This window comes from Cyclopterus lumpus, chromosome 9 (assembly GCF_009769545.1).
Source record: "Cyclopterus lumpus isolate fCycLum1 chromosome 9, fCycLum1.pri, whole genome shotgun sequence".
Classification (NCBI taxonomy): Eukaryota; Metazoa; Chordata; class Actinopteri; order Perciformes; family Cyclopteridae; genus Cyclopterus; species Cyclopterus lumpus.
Window position 1 is genome coordinate 21,828,041 of NC_046974.1, and position 21,387 is coordinate 21,849,427.

General features: G+C 47.1%; 1 protein-coding gene across 1 annotated transcript; it reads right to left on the bottom strand.

The window, feature by feature from the left end:
• Positions 1 to 424: 424 nt before the first annotated feature.
• Positions 425 to 19,078, bottom strand: adamts12 (ADAM metallopeptidase with thrombospondin type 1 motif, 12). The gene is made up of 24 exons (XM_034542648.1): positions 18,958 to 19,078; positions 18,427 to 18,785; positions 12,759 to 12,936; positions 12,405 to 12,613; positions 12,231 to 12,314; positions 11,546 to 11,670; positions 11,277 to 11,426; positions 10,774 to 10,917; positions 10,012 to 10,156; positions 9,819 to 9,911; positions 9,490 to 9,635; positions 9,170 to 9,339; positions 8,771 to 8,904; positions 8,499 to 8,619; positions 7,372 to 7,616; positions 6,926 to 7,067; positions 6,691 to 6,817; positions 5,892 to 6,102; positions 4,608 to 5,792; positions 3,186 to 3,338; positions 2,830 to 3,006; positions 1,486 to 1,632; positions 1,202 to 1,355; positions 425 to 988 (listed from the first exon to the last, which is right to left on the bottom strand). The coding sequence occupies exons 1-24, from the start codon at positions 19,076 to 19,078 to the stop codon at positions 873 to 875; spliced, it is 4,836 nt and encodes a 1,611-aa protein (XP_034398539.1). The 3' UTR covers positions 425 to 872.
• Between the last annotated feature and the right edge of the window lie 2,309 nt (positions 19,079 to 21,387).

Here is a 21,387-nt window from a genome sequence, read left to right on the forward strand (position 1 = left end):
GTAAAAAAATTACTATTAACAATTTAATAGAGGTCTAAAAAAAATATCTTTATTTACATTATTTTTTTTTGTTTTTTTTACCAGCTCACTTTGATATAAAAATATCACTGGTAAGTTGACTGAATCATCAGCACCACAAATATAAAAGGACCAGAGAGATATGTACTTAAGGTTTTTTACTAAATAGAGAAGCTGCACACTGTACCTCGTACTTTTAATTTATCAAAACTGTGTAGTTAGTTATACTGCGCTTTCTGATGTGTTTTGTTTGCTAGTAATTTGACTTTCTTTTATGTTTTTGTTATATATTTTGCACCAGTTAAATCACATTAATTTTGCACTTTCCTTAAACGTGCTAGTTAATATATATATATATATATATATATATATATATATATACACACCTTTTTTTTTTAAGCGCTAACATTTGTAATAGTCTGAATGACTATTCACCATCAGTGTTGTGACTGTAATCTTGCTAAACTTTTTATTTATTTATTGAACATATTTTATGTTTTTTATGAAACCTAGCACAATCTTCACTGGATAATGTTACAAAGAACAATTATAATGATAATAATAATAATAACACAACAATAACATAGTATTACCTATGTTTTACTTTATTATATATATTCGTTTTTTTTGATAAATACTGATGATGAATAGACATGCAGACTGTTAGAGCTTAATGGTCATCAAGCCATGTTTTTCATATATATATATAGCAGCTGTACTGCTTCTTATAGCACTTTGGTTTTTGTCGTCTCTGTCTGTGGATGGCATGGCTTTACATCAGCAAGAGGACACAGTACGTATTACTGTGGTTGGGATGTGTCCATATTGTAATATAGGTGGGTGTGCAGGCCTGGCTATGACCCACAGGTGACACAACACTGTCTTTGGATCGACCTGAGAGAGCAGCGACCCAGCAGCTTCAGCTTGTCACAGAAGCGAGAGGACATGGTGTTCTTCCTGCAAACTGGACCTGCAGTAGAAGGAATAGGACACACAGGTCACATGAAACACTGCATTACAGATGATATTTAGTGTATTTAGAGTGATTGTAACCAATAGGTCTGTCCCAATAAAACACAAGGCATATTGTTATGTCATAGAAATTGCATCTGTGTGTTGATAGTGAACCTGCTAGGCCAGACAGATAAAAACAGACGGGACGCATTGAGCCGTGTGTTCAAACCTGTGTTGGTCTTGCATTCCTGCATGTTGCACTTCCTGAGTGTTTCTGGTTTGGAGATCTTCTCACAGAGGCTGTTTGGCATCACGGCCAAATCCTGCTTACTCACACAGTTGACTTCACGCTGCTGCTGACCCCCACCACAACTCACAGAGCACTGCAAAATCACACGCAAAACAGAATGGTAATTTTAGTCCACAACGGCCAGCCCAGTTTGTTTTCATTGCGAATAACATTTTAGAAAGGGCCTCAATGTCTCGAGGTACTCTCGCTCCCGTGTGACTGACCTCGTCCCAGTCCTCAACCATCCAGTGAGTGCAGGGCTTTAGACTGCACGACTCTGTGCCGTTGGGCCTCAGTGTGGCGCTGCAGCGATGGGGCTCGGGGCAGTACACCAGCCGCTCCCTGACGCCTTCGCCACAGCTGCCAGAGCACTGAGAAAAAACACAAGGATTCAAAGGATGTATCCAATTGGAACTCCCTGCATGTGCAACTGTATAGTATGTGGATTTGTGGGTCTGGGTATGTCCTGAATATCCTCAATGTTGTGGAAATGGTTGCTTGAAAATGGGATCAAATCTTATCTTTAATAACCCGTAAACAGACCACTTATCATTCACAATTAAAAAGCAATTTACATAATATGTAACAGTAATTATCATTTTCAACATTAGAGGGTGATTTCCCTTAAATTACAAACATATTAGTGGCAGATAGCTTTAAGCCAGGGTTGGACTTGAGAAAAAAATGAAGCATTCGCTAGATAAAAAAATGTAAGCAAAAAAAAAAACATAAGCACAGCTTTGACAATTCTTTTACAACGATAGCAGCACTAGCTACAAAAGTCGCTAAATCTAGTGTCGGCAACACTCCCCCCAAACACAATGAACATAAACAACGATCTTGGCTATCGTTAGCACTCACAGCCGTCAAGCTAGCAGCGCACAAAAGACAACGATGACGCGGAACGAGCGTACTAGCCGAATTAAGTGATTGGACGAGCTCATTACAGCGACAACCACAGATACGCGATTTCTTTCATTGCATTTTTGTTTTATTGGTTGCCGTCGGTATCTTAAGAGAATTTCAACAAATGTAAAAAAAATGTGGGTGAAAATGTTCAGGCTGGATAAAAATCTAATCTAAAATCAAAGCAAATAAAACCGAAACCATCTGCATAGTTGCAGTATATTTACATAAACATGTTTTCACTAACAATGATCACGCTAGTAGCAATATGAGTATGAATGGTTTATTGCAAAAGTTATGAAACGGAAAAGGGGTCGAGGGGTGAGGGATTTAGGGATGTAGGGATGTAGGGATGGGGTCGAGGGGGAAGGGATGGAGGTCGAGGGGTAAGAGGTAAGGGAAGAAGAGGGGGCAGAGGGATGAAAGAGAGGGAAGGTCGGCGGGGTGCGATGGTTGGTCGGTGGTGTCCCTGCGGCTGGGGAGTGGAGACTCGTGGATGGGAGTAATGTGGATGGTGTGCTGGATTAAGTACTTAAGTGAGCTGCGTTCGAGGCATGGTCGTTGTTCCCGAACTAAGTTCTGTAAAACTCCATTAAGTCTTTAAAGCTTTACCAAAAAAATAAATTATATATATTAAGATTTGACGTGTATAATGTTCTTACTTGTCCCCAGGGTGATGTACTCCAGGTCATACAGGGCTTGTGGGGGCAAGTCAAGGTGCTGAGAGGTCTGCTGGACGTGGCCTGGCAGTGGAAAGGTCTGAGGGGACGTTTACTCTGTGAATCGACACACTGGACTTCACGGTACCTCCTGCCCTCCACCGTGCAGGAATCCGGACACTGTGGACGACATCGCGGCGCGATAAATGGCTCCGAAATACACGGCGAGTGAGAACTGAACTGACAGACGCAAACCCATTCCGTCATGTGCAAAAGTAACGGACGAAAAGCAGAATTGTAACTAAGTATTAAGTGTACCTGTCGGATTCGGTGACTGGAGGAAATCTAACGTTACTCACCTTGCTCCAGCTGCCACTGTGCCAGGTGGCACAGGGCTGCAGGTGACATGTGCGTGCAGGCTCAGGTCTCTTCAGGCTGGCACAGTCCTCGTCCTTCTGGGAGCTGCACACTACCGTCCTCCATATCGCTCCAATCCCACATGTTGTCGAACACTGGGGAGGAAGAGGAGATTTCCGATTGGGTTTATGCGTGTGCTGATTTAAAGTGACATGCGAGGCAATAATATTGTAAATTGGATCAGTTATGGAATGTCATAAAACCACCAGAAGTTCTTAAATAACTGTACTTGATGTTTTACATGTTTTAGCCGGATAAAAGCAGATACCTTTTCATGTTGAGCCATTAACATTTAACTGCCGCTTTTATGCAGTTGCAAGCGGGGCAGGCTTTTATAAACCCTCCTTTTTTGCTGCCAAACAGCTGACTTTGATGTTGTCAAATTTATTCCATACGGTGCCCTAATAATGCGTGGCTCATTGTTGGTCTCCTGCATTTTCTATTAAAATATTGCCTTTCTAAATTGACACTCAATACCCGCATAACAAAAAATTGTTGAAGCACAGGAAGAGAGTTTTAAATCCCCACTAGCAACTACAGTTGCGTGCAATAAAAAAGAACCTAAACAACTAAAGAACCATGCTGTGATAGATTACACAAAATTCAGGTATCTACACAGACTTTATATAAGAAATGAACACCGTTGGTTAGCTGACTTTTTTAAGCCTCGAGCTCTGCATTTTGGCCAACGCCATCTTGGTTTTTGGTCGTAGCCATCTTGGTTATTTTGCAACCAGACATGAATTGAGAGGGTGGAGCTAAGTGTAACCAATATTTTCAGGCGACCACAATGTAACAATTAACTTCCATGAACTGAAAACACACTGTGCAAGGGTTAAAGTGGTAACACGACCAGAAAACTCTGTGGTAGCAACCTGTCAATCACAAGGTAGGTAAATCATACTCTGCTTTATGGTCTATTTGACTCCAAGTGGATCATAATTTACTAAATGAACATCATGCTGTATTGAAGAAGACTTGAAACTAGAGATTGAGACCATAAACTCAAGTTTACAATGTTTACTTTTCAATTGAGAAGTAGATGGATTTTCTCATAGACTTATTTTTTAAACCAGAGGAGTCGACCCCTGCTGGTCATTAGAAAGAATGCAAGGCACTTGCAAGTTTACGGCACTTCCGCATTTACTCCACTTTTCACAACCGTGTTGCCTGATCTGCAGAAACATTTTCAATGCTTTCATTTCAAAGCAGTCAAAGCATGTTTGGAAGTGAAGATTTTTCAAAGTTATGGTATGCCCTGGAAAAAGGCCAGCGTTGATGCCCTGTCTTTGGGCTACGTGCAAATGTACTGGAATGGTTCTTCATAGAGCAGGGTAATATGGTGGTAAAATGTCTGTACCCACCTCGCTCCAGTTTCCCACAACCCAGAATACATCCATGCTGATTGGCTCTCTGGCCATCAGGTTGCTTTGGTCACCCACGGAGCTGCTCATGGGACTCTCCGGTCGCTGGCTTTGACCATTGGAGCGGCTGCCTTTGGACCAGGAAGAGGGCTTTTTGGCACGAGTGGCAGGACCGTTTTTCTTGGGCGTCAACGCGGGCTTCTTCAGTTTAATGATCGTCACCGTGGACTGGGGTGACGCCGCAGTAGTGAACGGTTTCCACGCAGTTGTGGAAGGAGGAGCTTGTGTCGTGCGGATGCCAGCTTTTGACGTGACTGAGCGGTACATGGGAGGAGTCAGGGGTACCCGGTGTGTCCGCGGGCTGTATGGATTGATGCGAGGGGTGGTGTGGGGGTTGGAGGAGGGGTAGCGGGGAGTGGTCCTTGCCCATGTTTTTGTACTGGTATTCGGGGTGGGGTAGGCACCAGTGGCCACTTTGGTTGTGTGCATGGTAGACGGACGTGTTTGCAAAGTGGGAGTGATGACTATTTTTGGTGTCGGCGTGGTTGATTTAAGAGGATTTTTGAGAGATGTGGCGACGTCCAAGTCAATAATGCCGGCCTCCTCTTCTTTTGCCCTCTCTTCAACAACGTAATCGTACCCGGGGGTATACATCATCACATTTGGCGTACTTCCCTCCTCCTCCTCCTCCCTCTCTTCTACTTTTTCCTTTTCCACGTCAGTTGCTTTTCTGTCCTTTCCAGCAGAGGTGACTTTAGATGGGAAAACACTTTCATCCTCATTTATCCGCTCATAACCATCCGCGTCTACGATTTCATGGATTGCAGGCGTTGTTGAAAGGGCCATGGTGGTCGGGGTGAAAACGGTCGTAGTTCCTTCGGTGGTGGTTTTCTTCCACACGGTGACGGCAGCAGTGGGTGCAGTTGTCGGTGCAGCTGTGGCAGCAGGCCTCGCAGTGGGAGCCCAGGTAGCTTCGGGATTCTTGGTGGGCTGGCTCTTTGGTGGGTAGATGCGCCGGTATTTAGGAGCAGGCCCGGGACGTCTACGAAGACTTGAGTTAGGGCAGCTCTGCAAAGCGCACAGGGATCTGGACCGAGGCTTGGTCGACGCGTCGCACGTCTTCTTGGGTGTCAGCGCACACGTGACCGTGCGTGAGCGAACGCCCCCGCCGCATGTGACGGGGCACTGCGAAGGAGGAAGAATACGAGGGAATGTGTTAACTGAGGTGAGAGAGCTACAGGGAAGCGAGAACAACTAAAGAGTAAGAATTAGTGAAAAACGTACCTCCTCCCAGTTGCCCGCAGCCCATTCCTGTCCACAGGGTACGTCCCTGTTGCATGGCACCACGGGTTTAGGTTTGAGCAGATGCTTGCACTCCATTGGGTGAAGCACCCTTTCCTCCCCAGAGACCGTACGGACACAGAGCACCGTTCGTTTCCGAATCCCTTCTGATCCACAGGTGACTGCACACTGCTGCCAGCCGCCCACCCACCACCTGGGCAGAGAGGAAGAGACTGCTGGTGGAAGGGATTTGATGGCCTTCACAGATCATAACGGGGACCACATGGTAATCCTTTGAACAATGTGTAATACTTTATTTCCAATGCATTAGCGGGTTTTAATGTGTTTTTGAATACCCTGTTTGAAGGAAAACACACGATTTTCTCCAAATTTGACCGAAAAGCCTAAAGTTCTAAACTGTGATATGTTCTCGAAACACAAGCAAATGTGGAAGAACTTAAAAGAAAAAAAATTGTCTTTAACTGGAAAAATATTGATTTAAATCAGGAAGTATGTCATCAAATAAGAAGTAAACAAGACTATTATGCGGAACGGGCCATTGATATAAACCGTTGTTTCTTGACAGCTTTTATTATGTTCTATGAACATATTTAAGTGGTGACCAACAGATTAATGAGGTTCTATAACCGGCCGTGAAGATGAAAATATATAATATAATTGGTTAGATAGCTAGTTAGTTAGCCTGGTGTCTCCCCAATAATAGCTAAAACCACAGTACAATATGTTTTCAGGTCAGTGACAGAATAAATAAAAAAGTTATAGAGCATGTGAGAGCAAGCACCTGGCAGGACAATCCATATTCTTGCATTTTCGGTGTCGGTCTTCTGGATGCCCGGCCTCGTCACACAGAGACTCGTCCACAACCCCTACGTCCACCTCAAAGCACCGCGCAGGCTGGTGCTGCTCACCTAAAATAGCCAGAAAGACAGTCTTTGGTGACGGCCCCCGACATCCTACAACCACCACAAAATTACGGACCTGGAAAATCTTTTATTCCCGTCAAACGCAACACCGACCTAAGCCGCAGGTGGTGCTGCAGTCCGTCCACGCCCCGTGCCTCCACCTGTAAAGGGGCTCGATGACCTCATTTCCTGTCTCCTTGGTCTTCTTGATGGAGTACTCGTACTTAATACCCAGGTTCTTCTCCTGAAACAGCAACTGTAACACCCGCATGAAGAATTATGCAGAGAACCGTTTTCATCAGTGAATGTTTGACTCTTTAGTTTTGATTCCAGCATCTGTGTCTTTGAAACGACATTTTATTATTGTATCACATTGGCAACGCTCCGATTGCTTGTTTTTTCCTTTAAGTCTCTTTTCTCTATCCCTGATTGGTTGAGATCCACATTACTGATTACTTCTACACATCTCAGAATACGGACACATTTAAAAACTGTAAAAGAAAACTAAAACATCAACTCCCTTCGGCCACATTAAAACCGACGTATCACGATGGCCCTACCTGCAGCATGACCGGCCGCTTGGTGGGTCCCGGAGCGGTGAGGTTCTCCATGTTCCCGCTGCGCTCGTAGTAGAACGTCGTGCCGCCGGCCACGTACTCCCCGTTCCACTGGATGATGAAGTTGCCGTTGAGGAAGTAATCCTCCGACGTCACGCTCCTCAAAGCCAGGAAGTTACCCGCCTCCGCCACTTCCTTCACCAGGATGTCCCGCGCCCCCTCGGGTATCACACCCACGTCCACGTACCCTGGGAGAGTGGAGAGGGGAGCCGGAGTCACGGCGAGGTAATGGATGGCCCACCATGGCTGCTGCTGCCGCGCTCTTACATCCAGGCTACCAGACAGTTTCCTCTCTGATCTTTAATGGAGGGTGGGCTCGGTGTGTGGGGGTGGCTGGTGTGTGTGTGTGTGTGTGTGTGTGTGTGTGTATGCATTCGGCGTGGGGGGCACTGCCCTGTCTGTGTTTTTTATTGTGTGTGGATGGGGGGGGGGGAGGACGAAAGCAGCTATGAGTCGGTCTCTGGAGTTTAATGATGTTTGTGGGAAGGTGTGTGTGTTTCTGTGTTTGTGCAGGGGGGGGGGGGGGGGGGTTGCCCTCACTCCAAACCTTTTGAAGTGCTAAACATCTGGGCCGGTTATCAGGAAAGGATGCTGTGCGGGGCGAACGCACACAGACGGAGAGAAGAGAGGGAAAGGAGCAAGGATGGGCGGGGGTATTTTGTATTGCTTTAGAGCTTTTTTTTCTCTATTAATCCGTCTTTGCCGCGTGCCGATTGTGCACTGGAGTTACACTTTACCCAAGCACAGTAAAATCAGGGATGTCAGTCTGCATGCGCACACACACAAACACACATCAGCCAAGTACAGCAGGACGAACAGCTGCACAGTGTAGACGAGAGGGCTGCCATGACAACAAAGGAACAACACAATGGCGTAACACTAATGAACTGTCCTAAAATGACGAACAGCCCCCCCGGCCTGTGGACATGAACTTAGAATTTACTCTTCAAAGCCTCCCCTCATCAACCAGTGGCTCATTTTGAGGTTTTAATAAGTGTGTCAATGCTTTCATCTGGGTGATTCAATTGGTTTCCAGCTGCTCGAGCACCCCATGTTGCGTGAGAACTCACCGAAGCCCTCTCCTCCGTCGAACGACTTGTAGACCGTCTCGCAGCTCGTGCCGTCGCCCAGGCAGACTCCGCAGCGGTCCTCCTCGGCGTTTGAGTCGATGCCGTAGTCGCAGCCGACCGCCTACGGACGTGGCACACGCGCAAACCCATATAGGACAATAACAACAAAAAACTCCTCCTCATGATCATCACGCTGCAGCTCGTCTCATACCCTGCTCCGCTATACCCTCCTCCCCGCCTCCCTCTTTTAGTCTCTTACCCAGCCACACTACCTTGCACACTCCGTTGACGCAGATGTTTCTGGACACGTTGTTCATGAAGCACGGCGTGCCGTCCGTCACAGCGTCGAGCATCCTCTCCGAAAAGTACTCCACGACTGGTCGGCAGTGCAGCTCGCAGGGGCTCGCTGGAGGTTAGGATGGAGAAGAGGAGGACATTTTTTGATGGGATCTTTTCTGACAAACAAACCACTTGTGAGCCCGATTGAATAAAAAGGTTTATTGTATAAAACTGCGGGAATGTGTGCAGTAATGCACGGACCTGTCGCGTGCTCCTGCTGAGATACAGCAGACGGATGGAGCAGCCGCATCCTCGAGTGGCTTTTCTAGTGTAAATGCCGCCCCCTGCTGGGTGACATTTGCAATCGCATGTCCGAAGCTTTGAGCACTCACTTGGGTTAGCCACAGGGATCCACTGGTAGAGCTCATTGTGGTAGGGCACGGTGTCAAACTCGCTGCACAGCATCTCTCGGAAGCTCGGCGTAATCTGCTGGCAGGGTTTGGTGTTGCAGGTCCGGTAGCGCTTCCTCTCCCCCGTGCAGTACTTGCCCCCGAACTCCGGTCTGCGGAGAGAGAGAGAGAGAGAGAGAGAGAGAGAGAGAGAGAGAGAGAGCACAGCAGCGGCGCTCTGAATCAAACATCAGTTCCCCGGATGTCATCCAGTCGTGGTGGAAATTATTCAACGCACTCGGATCAAGAGTCAGCTCTCTTACTTGGGGTTGCTGCATTCCCGCTCTGCGGACTGGACCCCAGTTCCACAGGTCCTGGAGCAGTGAGACCAGGTGCTCCACTGGCCCCAGCCTCCGTTCACCGTCTCCGGGAGTTTACCCACGATCACGCACTCCCCCGAGATGCACCACTGTAGCGAGAGAGAGAGAGAAAAGAAAGACACACACTAGTAATTCCTATTTCCATTCTATTTAATACCGGCGGGCCTCGTATCCTAAGTCGCGCTAACCACCTCCACCTCCACCCCCACCCCCCAACCACCCCGACAAAACCCACACCCCTAGCGAGACAAAGCAACTCGGGCACCACCCACCTTCTCCGGTCCGCAGCGGGTGCCGTCTATGGGCGAGTCCAGTTTGGAGCGACAGGAGCCATTCACCGAACACCAAAGAATCTGGCACATGTTCTGAGGGAGAAAAAGACGCATGTCCACAAGCAATGAGGAAAACGAGACCCTTTTTCTTAAGAGGATTTCAAACATTTTCAGTTGGCGCGCGAACACTCACGTCGACCTCGTGGCAGAAGGTGGCATTGGAGCCGTACTGGAGCTGGCACTGGTGGTGCGTGGTGTAGCGGATGCCGAGGCGAGCCAGCGGGGTGGTGAGGTCCCTCTTGGAGGGGCGGTCATCCAGACAGAAACCCCAGCCGCGACTAGGACAGAGGAACGAAGGCGTGATAGTGAATGTGGGACCTTTTTTGAAAGAAGGATGAAAAGGAGCGAAAGGGGGCACAAGGTTTGAGGTACTTGTTTGCTTTGAACATTCAGCAAAAAAAATGTAAATACATATTAAAAGATTGGTGCCATGACAATTCAATGAACATGCTTCCCATTTGCTTTTACACCGCACTGCAATCTCGTAGCCCAGTATTAAATGAAATAAAGTGACTCGCTAAACTGTCACAAAGTTTGGTGGGACGGAGTGAACTCTGACCTCTGACTTTGCTTCAGGCGGAAACCGAGGAATTCTAGAGTTCACTACTGTCAAGGTTTTCAAGAAGAAACAATGAGAGTAAAACGTTTAAGGAAACTTCTCCAACGTTTGCCTTTTTTCACTTTTATTCAAGATTTTTAGAGCTTCGCATGAATTGCGCTTGCTCGGCATTTGCACCCTCGTCACGGTTTGCTACACATGAAGGTCTGCCGAAAACTTTGTTCCAACACACCCTTTTTGAAAAATGCATTAAAACCAATTGAGTCGTGTCGGATTCATAATTTTTGTTTTTTAACATTCGTGGCTTCAGATTAAAAGTATGAAACGCAGCCTTACTCGAGGAAGCGCGTGATGTATTCTTTGGAGCAGGAGGACCAGGTGAGCGGCGAGCTGTCGTACATCAGCTGTCTGGACATGATGAACGGGTGCCTCCCCTCCAGCTCGCAGTCGTTCCCCTGACCGTCGTGATAGATCCCGAAGCTGTGCACCAACATCAAGCAACATGACCATTAGTTATCATAATCAGATACTGCCATCTTCTGATTGAATGGACACTGAAGCTACAATGCTCTGGTTTAAAAAGAAATTTGATTAGACCAAGACTGTGTACCAGTAATCCAAATCAAACTATTCTGTCCACTATTATTAAAAGTAAAACCTACACCCACATCACACCAATGTCTGGTCACAATACGATAATGCTGGGAGATTTAATGAAGCAACTATATTTTCCTCTACAGTCTTTGTCCCATCGCAATTTCATTCCTTTTTAAAAAAAAAAAAAAACAATATTTAATTATTCGGAGTGTTTTATCACAAGTCCACACACAGACACGGACCTGTGGCCCAGTTCATGAGCGACGGTGAAGGCGACCGGCAGTCCAGAGTCCTCGTTGATGTTGCAGCTGCGGTGCGGTTGGCACATCCCGGACAGATGGGACAGACCCAGGGTCTCACAGGGCTGGTTCCTCCCAGCACAGATGTCTTTCCTGGAGAGGAAGTGCAGGGTCATCATGTGCATCATTGCTGTCCTTTATCTACGGATGAAGCTGACCTAAGAGCGCACGCGCGTCGTGTGCGTGTGTGTGTGTGTGTGTGTGCCACTCGCCTCGTGACCAACACAGCCACGTCGTGGTGAGCTGGGTGCGTGTCACTCTGGGGGTTGAGGTTCTTCTGCCAAGCGCAGAAACTGGCCAACGTGGTGTCCGCATGGTGAACGATCTTCAACCCTTTCTGCAACGGACAGCCGGGTTAGAAATGACACTCTGCACATCTTTGGATTTTGATTTATTGATTTTTTACATTATGTCATTTGAGAGCATCTCGAGATTCTTCTTTTGGACCCCGAAGACCATAAGGTCATTCTTTCAAGGGGGATTTAAACTGAGCGCATTTCCAGCAGGGCAACCAGTTCACTTTCACTGAAAGTTCAGGATGTTTTTATTTATTTTTTAAGCCAAGAAAGTTCTGCAAATAAGGTCCGCTGTGTGACATTTTATCGGGGCCAAACAATGCTGTTTTCATCGCCAGTCCAACAGGTTCATGTTGAACTTTGTGTCAATTTACCAGTCTGTCACGCTGGTTGGCCATACGTGGGAGACTGGTGTAAATCAAGGCGAGGACCTAATGTTCAATGGGGCCGGAGACTCAGTGTGCACGGAGCTCGAACCGCAGTTAAGCTATCCGGTTGATCGGGACCTTTTAATTAAAAGGGGAAGTCACCAGCGATGGTAAGCCTTAACAAATGCTTCATCAAAGAAAAGAAATCCCCGACGTCTTCAGGGAAGTGTTACCTCGTCGCCCTGCAGTAGAATGAGGCGAACCAAGATGACGTGGATGGCGTTCCCGATGCTGGCATCGTGAAAGATCCCAGCCACCTGTCGACACCGAAATCATTCCCCAATAAAAGTATTTAAAAAAATGTTTTATATAGATATGAAGAGTTCAATCGGATTCCAGCGCCTCACCATGTTCATGATGGTGAAGATGTAGGACTCCACGTTATCGCTGCCGTGGTATTCTATGAGCTTGGCGTCGGCCACCACCATGGTCTCCACCCAGCGCTCTCTGCTGACCGAGCGCAGCCGGCGGGACTGGGCCCGGTCCTCCCCCCTCTGCTGCTCCCTCTCCCACTCCTCCCTCTCCCTCTCCACCTGGACAGAGTCGCTCGGAGCATCTAGAGGGCGGACGACGGCAGACATCACTTGGGTTACACTCAGGGTTTATCCTGGCTTGACACGAGGCAGCAGATGGAGGAAAAAAGACAAAAAAAAGCTCACAGGCGTCTGCAGTTGCACGCACACACACTTTCAGACACACACCTTGAACTCCGCAGGGGCTGGGTGTCTCTTTGGACTCGACGCTGCGCTTGCTTCTCTCACTTCCCGTTGCAACTCGTGGATAGACGATGTGAGGCTGCGCAGCGCCCGCGGGATCACCGGGGGACTTCTGGACAGGTTCGATAAAGTAGTGTCCCTCTGGCAGCGAGAAGAAGCCTCTCTGAGGAAGACCAAAATGAACATGCAGCGAGTTATCGTGAGGGACATGAGGCTCTGCTCAGTCCCAGCTACGGATTGTTAATAACGACTAAAAATATGACTCATTTCATCTCCAAATCGTGCCTAATGGAGCCTGCAGTAGCACTCACTTGCTTGAAAGCATTTACAACAACAAATGTCCATACAATTCAGTAACTGCGACTTCAAAAAGAACTTGAAAAAAAAAAGGTGTACTGAAAAGAAAAGTGGTAATCCCCTAGTAATTTCAATCTCGGTGGAATCCATCATTAGTCGAGAGATCTGAGCATATGTTGTGCCCGAGGCACATTCTCCGCCTGCCGCTTCTGCAGCAGCAACACAAAGACGTTTTCCTAAAGTATGCCGTGCGTGTTCTGGCTTGGTGAAGACGGTTCACTCGCCGACCGACGAGTCCTGCTGGCGAAACGCACACACACACACACACATGGACGAGTACTTGGATGGAGCGCCCTCCCTCGCACACAGGCGCCCCCACAGGAACACACAGAGGCACGTAAACAAACAAAAAACTCCCGACTTTCCCTTCTAAACCAAGCCCAATGGGAATGTCTCAAATCCAGATGAGTGTTTGCAAGTTCTAATCATTTGTGTGTGTGTGTGTGTGTGTGTGTGTGTGTGGGGGGGTGTGAGAGAGAGACTAAACAAGCCCAAACTGTTCCTGCATGAACCCCTCCCTCTACCCTTAAACCAACTTGCAAAAGCCAGAAAGAGAGAGAGATGCCAAACAGATGGAAGAAGCACAGCTGATTGAAAGAATTTGACTGTATTTTTCTCAGCAGGGATTTTGCATGTTTTCATGCATCCAGAAGATTTCTATTAAAACGCAATTGTGCATTGAATCGAACGAGACCAATGCCAAGTATTCCCTGGAATATGAACGTTGATGGCACCTGATTCTTAAGAGCTCTTCTCTGTGTTTTTGGAGCCAGAGGCAGATGTTAAAAACCAGGTCATGCAGTGCTTGCAGTTGTGGTTCCCCAGGGTGTTTACTGCTGTAACTCACTCTTCATCCTGACACGTTTCTTGTGTTTCAGCTGCATTCATTCAGCAGGCTGCAGAGCTCTGGCTGAGTATCATGTGTCTCCATTCAGGGAGTTCAGAAAGTGGAACTCTAGAGGAGCACTCCCTTTGGAAGGAATACATTACTCCACCCGTAAAACCAAACCTTGTCAAATAAGATGGAGTGTCCACAATCAAATACAACCAAACTGTTCAGGCTTGTTATCGGTGTTGTCGAGACAACCTAAACCGAGACCAAGACCAAGACTTTGATGAGTCTCGACCAAGTCAAGACCAGAGTGTGTAGAGACAAGATCGAGACTTTGATGGGTTTAGACCAAGTCAAGACCAGAGTGTGTAGAGACAAGACAGAGACTTTGATGGGTTTAGACCAAGTCAAGACCAGAGTGTGTAGAGACAAGACAGAGACTTTGATGGGTTTAGACCAAGTCAAGACCAGAGTGTGTAGAGACAAGACAGAGACTTTGATGGGTTTAGACCAAGTCAAGACCAGAGTGTGTAGAGACAAGACAGAGACTTTGATGGGTTTAGACCAAGTCAAGACCAGAGTGTGTAGAGACAAGACAGAGACTTTGATGGGTTTAGACCAAGTCAAGACCAGAGTGTGTAGAGACAAGACAGAGACTTTGATGGGTTTAGACCAAGTCAAGACCAGAGTGTGTAGAGACAAGACAGAGACTTTGATGGGTTTAGACCAAGTCAAGACCAGAGTGTGTAGAGACAAGACAGAGACTTTGATGGGTTTAGACCAAGTCAAGACCAGAGTGTGTAGAGACAAGACTGAAACTTTGATGGGTTTAGACCAAGTCAAGACCAGAGTGTGTAGAGACAAGATCAAGACTTTGATGGGTTTAGACCAAGTCAAGACCAGAGTGTGTAGAGACAAGACAGAGACTTTGATGGGTTTAGACCAAGTCAAGACCAGAGTGTGTAGAGACAAGATCAAGACTTTGATGGGTTTAGACCAAGTCAAGACCAGAGTGTGTAGAGACAAGACAGAGACTTTGATGGGTTTAGACCAAGTCAAGACCAGAGTGTGTAGAGACAAGACAGAGACATTGATGGGTTTAGACCAAGTCAAGACCAGAGTGTGTAGAGACAAGACAGAGACTTTGATGGGTTTAGACCAAGTCAAGTACTGGTCTTGAGTACTGCAGCGCTGCTTATTTCATACCCAAGATAACCATATATATATATGTATATATTTGTCAAAACTCTGAATAAACAAAGCAATGAAGGAGTTTTCAACTGACTCAGAGCGTGGCCTTCAGCCAGGGGTCCCTGAGTTGCCGTGGACTCATCCACAAAGCATGCAGGCCGACATGTCTGCTGGGAAAGCTCCCCACCGGACCCGTGCAGAAACACGCTCGGCTTGGTTTCACCGTTGCTCTGTATCTCATCCGCTCGCTCTTCTTTGCCAGGGTCAACATGATTTAACCGCAAAAAAAGATTGTTATTTGTGATCCATATAAGGGCAGATGCTCTGTCATCACGTTGTCTCCTATATGTGAGAACGTCCAAGTGAGTCCCGGCGGCGAGAAGCAGCTGGTGGGGTGCGGATCAACCGGGGAAGGAATGCTACAGAGAGGCCCGTCCAAACACTCGGGCCGTGGCTCTGCGTGATCTGTATGATATGCATACCAAATGCTTGTACAGTGGGGGATGCGTGCAACCCTTAAATCCCCCACGTATAGGTCCCGCAGGATGTCTACGCTCCACCATCAAAGACAACTTGAAAGGATACCAAATAGGACTGGCAAAAACAGGGGATTGCTATTCTGCAACCGTATTATTATTATTATTATAACTTTTTTTCTTCTCGGAATCCCAAAATTCAAGTTGCACTTTTGCCACCTCTGCTCCCTCTGCCGCCCCCTCTCCTCCTCGTCCTCGAGGAAACGCGTTTGGGTGCGAGGTGCCAGAGCCAGGGGAGGTTACCATGACACAGGTCTGTGTTCTAAAATACATCGGCCATGTGGAACTGCTTTACTTCTGTTTCCTGCTTCTGTGGGTTTTTGTAGTGCTCGCCAACTGGGTCTGGAATAAAGGTCCCTGCTGTTACGCAGCCCGCGGCTCTCGGCAGAGATTATTGGGACACAAGGAGAGGTGGGCGCGGATGGTGCTCCGAACAAATATCCTCCCACAACCGGTTTGTGATAACTTCAGGTTTCACGACGCTTACATGCCTCAAGTTTGTTTTTTTTACTTCGCAAGAAAGTTTTGCCCGTGAGCTTATTTAGCTCCTCGGAGGTCAGAAGACATTATCTTTTGTGATTTTGTACACTGTGAAGAAACACGCATTTAAGCGAGGTAAATGCCGACACGATGGGTCTGAACTTGCATGAGGCTTTCTTTGTGCCGTGCCTCGGGGATTACTGCACTGAGAGAGCCTCGGCTTCGCTTGAATCAAAAGTTGTTTTAGTTTTTTAAGTTTTTAAAAAAAAGGCACGCCAACAGCAACCTCCATCCCATTACTGCAGTCCTCACAGTTTCACATGTACGGTGACGAGCGAAGGGCTTTGTGAAGAGATGCGATCACCTGTCGAGTAAATGTGGCTCCATTTGTTTAAGCAAGTGTGACTTTTGTTTTCTCCGCTAGAAGTGGGAGTTTAACTGGCGCTAATGAAGTGGCAGAAGGGACCACATCGTGGCGTTTACGGCCTTTAAAAGTTCTTCATCCTGCTCCGTATTCGCTTCAGTGACACAGACATCACATGATCTGCACGAGAGGCGGGTCATCGGAGGGTTATTTGGAGCGAAAGCCGGAACGATTCGTCGATAAATCTACGAGTGTATTGACAAAAAAAGGGAGTAGTCGTTTCAATTATTTTTCCAGGCAAAATTCCTCCCAATCAATGCAGCTTCCAGCTTCTCAGATGAGAAGATTTGCTGCTTTTGTTTGTCTTATATCTTTGGGTTTTGGACAAGTTATTTGGAGACGCCACGCTGATATTTTATAGACGAACGAATTAAAAAAAAGAAACCGATGAGACACATTCATAGATTATGAAGATAACTACACAGTTTACATCAAATATTCAGGAATCTCTGACAGATCCCTTTTTGAAGAACTGCCCTCCTAACTTTTGTACACCGATGGTGAACGATGTCTTTTGTCGTGTTCTTTTGCTGCTGCTTCCAGGGAGTAACTCCCGTCTACATAAACAAAGCATTATCATGCATCTATATTTTGGAGCGGTCCATCTCTATCTGAGGGTGAATGACCGTCTCTCTCTCTTCTCTCTCTCTCTCTCCCTCTCTCTCTGTGGTATTAGCTGCTGTAAACCATCTTCCACAGAACAGGAAAAAGAAAATCAATCAGAGGAACATGTCGTTGTGGTTCTTCTGGTGGGTCGGAGAGAAGGGACACACTGGAGCGTTTTGTGGATGGCAGAAAGAAATAAGAGGGGAAAAAAAGAAAAAACATCCTCCGAGCGCGGTAGGTTGTAGATAATTGGAATTCAGAGTGACACAAGACACGTTTCAAACGAATGCATTTACGAGATTTGGCAGGAAGAGTGCAGTGCAACCCACACAAACATAACAGGGAAGCGGGAGGCAAGACCCTGCAAGGAGAGGCATTCCTGCTGTGACACAGTGAGACACGAACGCCGATGTGTTCTCGAGGACTGAAAAGCGGACACATCGCACACCGAGTTCTTCCCTTTCCACCAACCTCTTCCCCGTCTGGTCGTCTCTCACGAAATATCGGTGTGAATGGGAATGGATCAGTAATCGTGTGCCGGAGGGGGTCTTTTGAGCAGCTCTTATTTTGGTGAAAATAAAGCTCCTCAAAACGACTCACACTTCTTTTCCTCCTGAAATGTTCATGTGACGCTTCTCGCGACTAGAACTCGTCATACGTTGAGCGGCGTCCTGGTCTTTCTGTGGTCCAGCTGTCTTCTCTCTTTTGTAGTTTTGGACGGCTTTTGGGATTTCTGACGCATTTAGAGACAGAGAGAGTGAAACAAAAGGAATTCTCTGAACAAAAATGGTATGGCCCGATTTCCTGTCTCTCCAGCTGGCAAACCTCATTGTTCCAGACTATGAGAAAAAAAAGGAAAGTGGCAAAATATTATTGAATCCCCGTCTCAGCGTAGAACAAAGTAGCGCCGCATATCCAAGGGTGTGTGTGTGTGCAGAGAGAGTCTCTGCAGGGTGCAGCGACGTGAATGAATGAGGATGAAAGTACAGAGGGGGAAGGAAACCCTACGAGAGACAAAGGGAGACAGACGGGGTCTCGGCGACCTGGAAGCACCGTCAGATGGAAGGGTTCGCTCAACAGCCAGTGACTGCCTCTCGAACCACAAACCGGCTTCCTCTTTTTTGTGTGCATTAAGAACAACACATTTAGGGTGGGAGAAAAGCTTCACATGGGACCGATGGGGGGTAAATTGGCCTGCTATGGTCGTGAGACCATGTGATTCCTTACCAAGCCCTCGCAGGTGCTGATGGCAGCGGTTCCTCGCACGCCGGGGGCCTCCACCGTGCCAAGGAGGTGGCAGGAGCTCCCCCCGGAGCGGCGATGCTCGGACCCGCCGGCGGTCCCGTTCCTCCTCTCCAGGACGTAGTCGCTCGAGAGCAGCCGCTCGTTGACGGTCAGGTTGAACACCAGAGAGCGGCCCCCGTGGTCGACCTTGTAGTAGACCCGTCCCTCCAGACCGAGGGGTCGGAGGTCGCGCCTGACTCGACCACCCTCGAAGTGGTGAGCCAGGGAGTGGGAGACGAACTCCCCATCAGCGGTGGCTTTCACCGGGTGGACGGTGGACACGTCCGCCTGGGACAGCCGACCTGCAGAGTGAGACACCATGGAAAGGGGTCGTCGAAAAAAAAATGGGCGATGCACCGGTTGCATTTTACGTGCACGCTGATATTCACATGCACTTTGAACTTTGCCCAGTCAATTCAATTCACGTACGCACAGACCCACGCAGCTCCCTCGTCGCGGCCGCACCGCACTGACCTTGTTCTGCAAAGAGGGAGAAGAGTCCGCCGGAGTCGGAGAGCTCTCCGCGGCCGGCGGCGGCCAACGTGAAGACGACGTGCAGCAGAGAGAGAACCGGGCGCTCGCGCGAACATCGCATATTGCACGGGACCGAACTCAGACCGCCGCAGAAAGAGTCCCGGGCATCGGGGTTCCCGGTGGCGTTGGAGGCGACCACTTCGATCGTGCGCTGCACCGTGTCATGACATGACGTGGACGCGCTCGGATGAGGGACTGGGAGCCCGCGTGAGCGTGGTTTAAAAGAGGGAGAAAAGCTCCGCCGGCTTCTGGGGGAGGAGGAGGAGGAGGAGGAGGAGGAGAGGAGGAGGAGAGGAAGAGTGTTCTCTGGGCTGCAGCGCCTGCCTTTTTCTTCTTCTCCTTTGCTGGAGGGGTGGGTTGATTTGAACGAGGAGCACACTGTCATGTGTCCAGACTTGCACCAAAAGCCTGCACCAGGACATTATTAGAGAAAAAACACTGAGGAAAATTATTTGGAACAATTTGTGGGGAACTTAATGGTTTCTGAGAGGAATTATAGATCCACCGACAATATTTTACTGTAAAACTGCAAAAATCCAAAATGGTGTTTATAAGTCCACCATTGTAGGGCTTATATTCCTCCTATGGATAATATGATCAACTTTATGGCAGCTGTATCAGCCACGATAAGATGAAATACCTCACAAAAGGAAGCTATGAAAAGGTATCACTATACCGTTATGTATTTATGTTCTGTATACAAACTGTCTGATACAAATGTGCATAGGACGGTTTGGGGAAATGAGCAAAATAATACTTTCAAATATTTGCATTAGAAAAAAAATAATGTTTGCATTCCATGAAAACAACAGACCAACCCTGTGCCAACGTGTGCATTCTTTAGTTTGTATTTGAGGCCAAGCGACACATATTAGACAAAGTTTTTTTCTACGATGCCATTAGAATTAGATTCGGGCTGCAGGACTTTGGCGGATTCAGGGAAACTGGACCCCAAGAATCAAGTTCCAAAGTAGACAAGCGTGTCCTGATGTTAACACTGCTCTGTGGAATAACAGCCCTCTGTAGGACATTATTTATTATTTCCAGAGAACATTAAAAGCCCCCGTGAGCTACGGCACACTGTAAAGGGCCTTTTCTGAGGCAAATCCGCCCAGCAAATACTGCTGTGGTCCAGTTATTTATCCATGGAGCAGAAGGAGACACAACACATTCCCCCCTTCATTGTCCTGCTCCGTGGGAGACACAGAGGCAGTGAACTCACTAAACTTGGCATCTGATATTTATATATATATATGTGTATATTTACTTATTTATATATATATATATATATATATATATATATTATTGTAAAAATAAAAAAAAAAGACTGCTGATGGAGCAGTGGCTTTTGAACAGGGAAATGTTTGTTTCTCAATTTCCAACATGAATGGCTAACACTGGGGGTCCCCGCCACCCCCAACTTCGACCTAATAAAAGCAACAGTGTTGCATTCTGTTGTGTGAGTAGTTTTGTGTCGAGGTTTAAAGATACAAAATACATCTATTTCAAACCAACAAGCTCTCCCTTAATGGAGCTATACCACGCCCTGACATTAAAGGACAAAGTCCATGTTGTTGGCTGGTGTTTTACTCCACATCTGGAACGTCTACCTGCTGCAAGAATTGCAGGCCCGGGCCATTAGCCTATAACAATAATCGGTGACGACATAATGCTTAATTGCAGCTATCTCGTGTCAAAAATATGTATTTTAGACATGAATTGCATCATCGCCGAGTGTTTCGCCTTCTAATCTTTACCCTGACTGACCCCCCGGAAGTCCCCTGTTACAGTAATGTGCAACAGACTGTGAAATGTCTGGACCTGGAACATAATCAAGACCCTTTGTTCGTCTGAGGTGGGAGAGAGAGAGAGAGAGAGAGAGAGAGAGAGAGAGAGAGAGAGAGAGAGAGAGAGAGAGAGAGAGAGAGAGAGAGAGAGGCCTCATTCCTCATCAAGGCCCATGTCATGTTTAGCAACATGAGGTTGGCAGTTGTTTCCCAGCGTGGATCAGTTTCAGGTCAACATATTTAGCTCGGTTAGTGACCGCTGCTCTCAAACCACAAGAGAACCCGGAGATCAGAAAAACAATATATATATATACAAAGTTTTTTTTTGGCACTTATTTTATTATGTTATAATATAATATATAACTCTAATATAATATATAACTCTAATATATAAATTACTCTTGCTATAAGGCCCACATATGTTTCAGCCATGCTGTGGTCTTCATCAGTGGATAGAGTTGACTCAGGGCAAATTTCTCCAGAAACTCCAGAAAAAATAAGATAGTTTAAGAAGCATAAAGATCTCAAAATAAAAGCTCTGCGAAGGACAACCCAAGTTATTTCCCCCACCAAAGCGTGCGCA

Coding starts and splice junctions, on each gene's coding strand:
- adamts12 (XM_034542648.1), bottom strand. CDS start 19,078: ATGCGATGTTCGCGCGAGCGCCCGGTTCTCTCTCTGCTGCACGTCGTC. Junction 9,636..9,818: donor CCCGCTGCGGACCGGAGAAG/GTGGGTGGTGCC, acceptor CTCTCGCTACAG/TGGTGCATCTCGGGGGAGTG. Junction 8,620..8,770: donor GCGTCAACGGAGTGTGCAAG/GTAGTGTGGCTG, acceptor CCACGTCCGTAG/GCGGTCGGCTGCGACTACGG.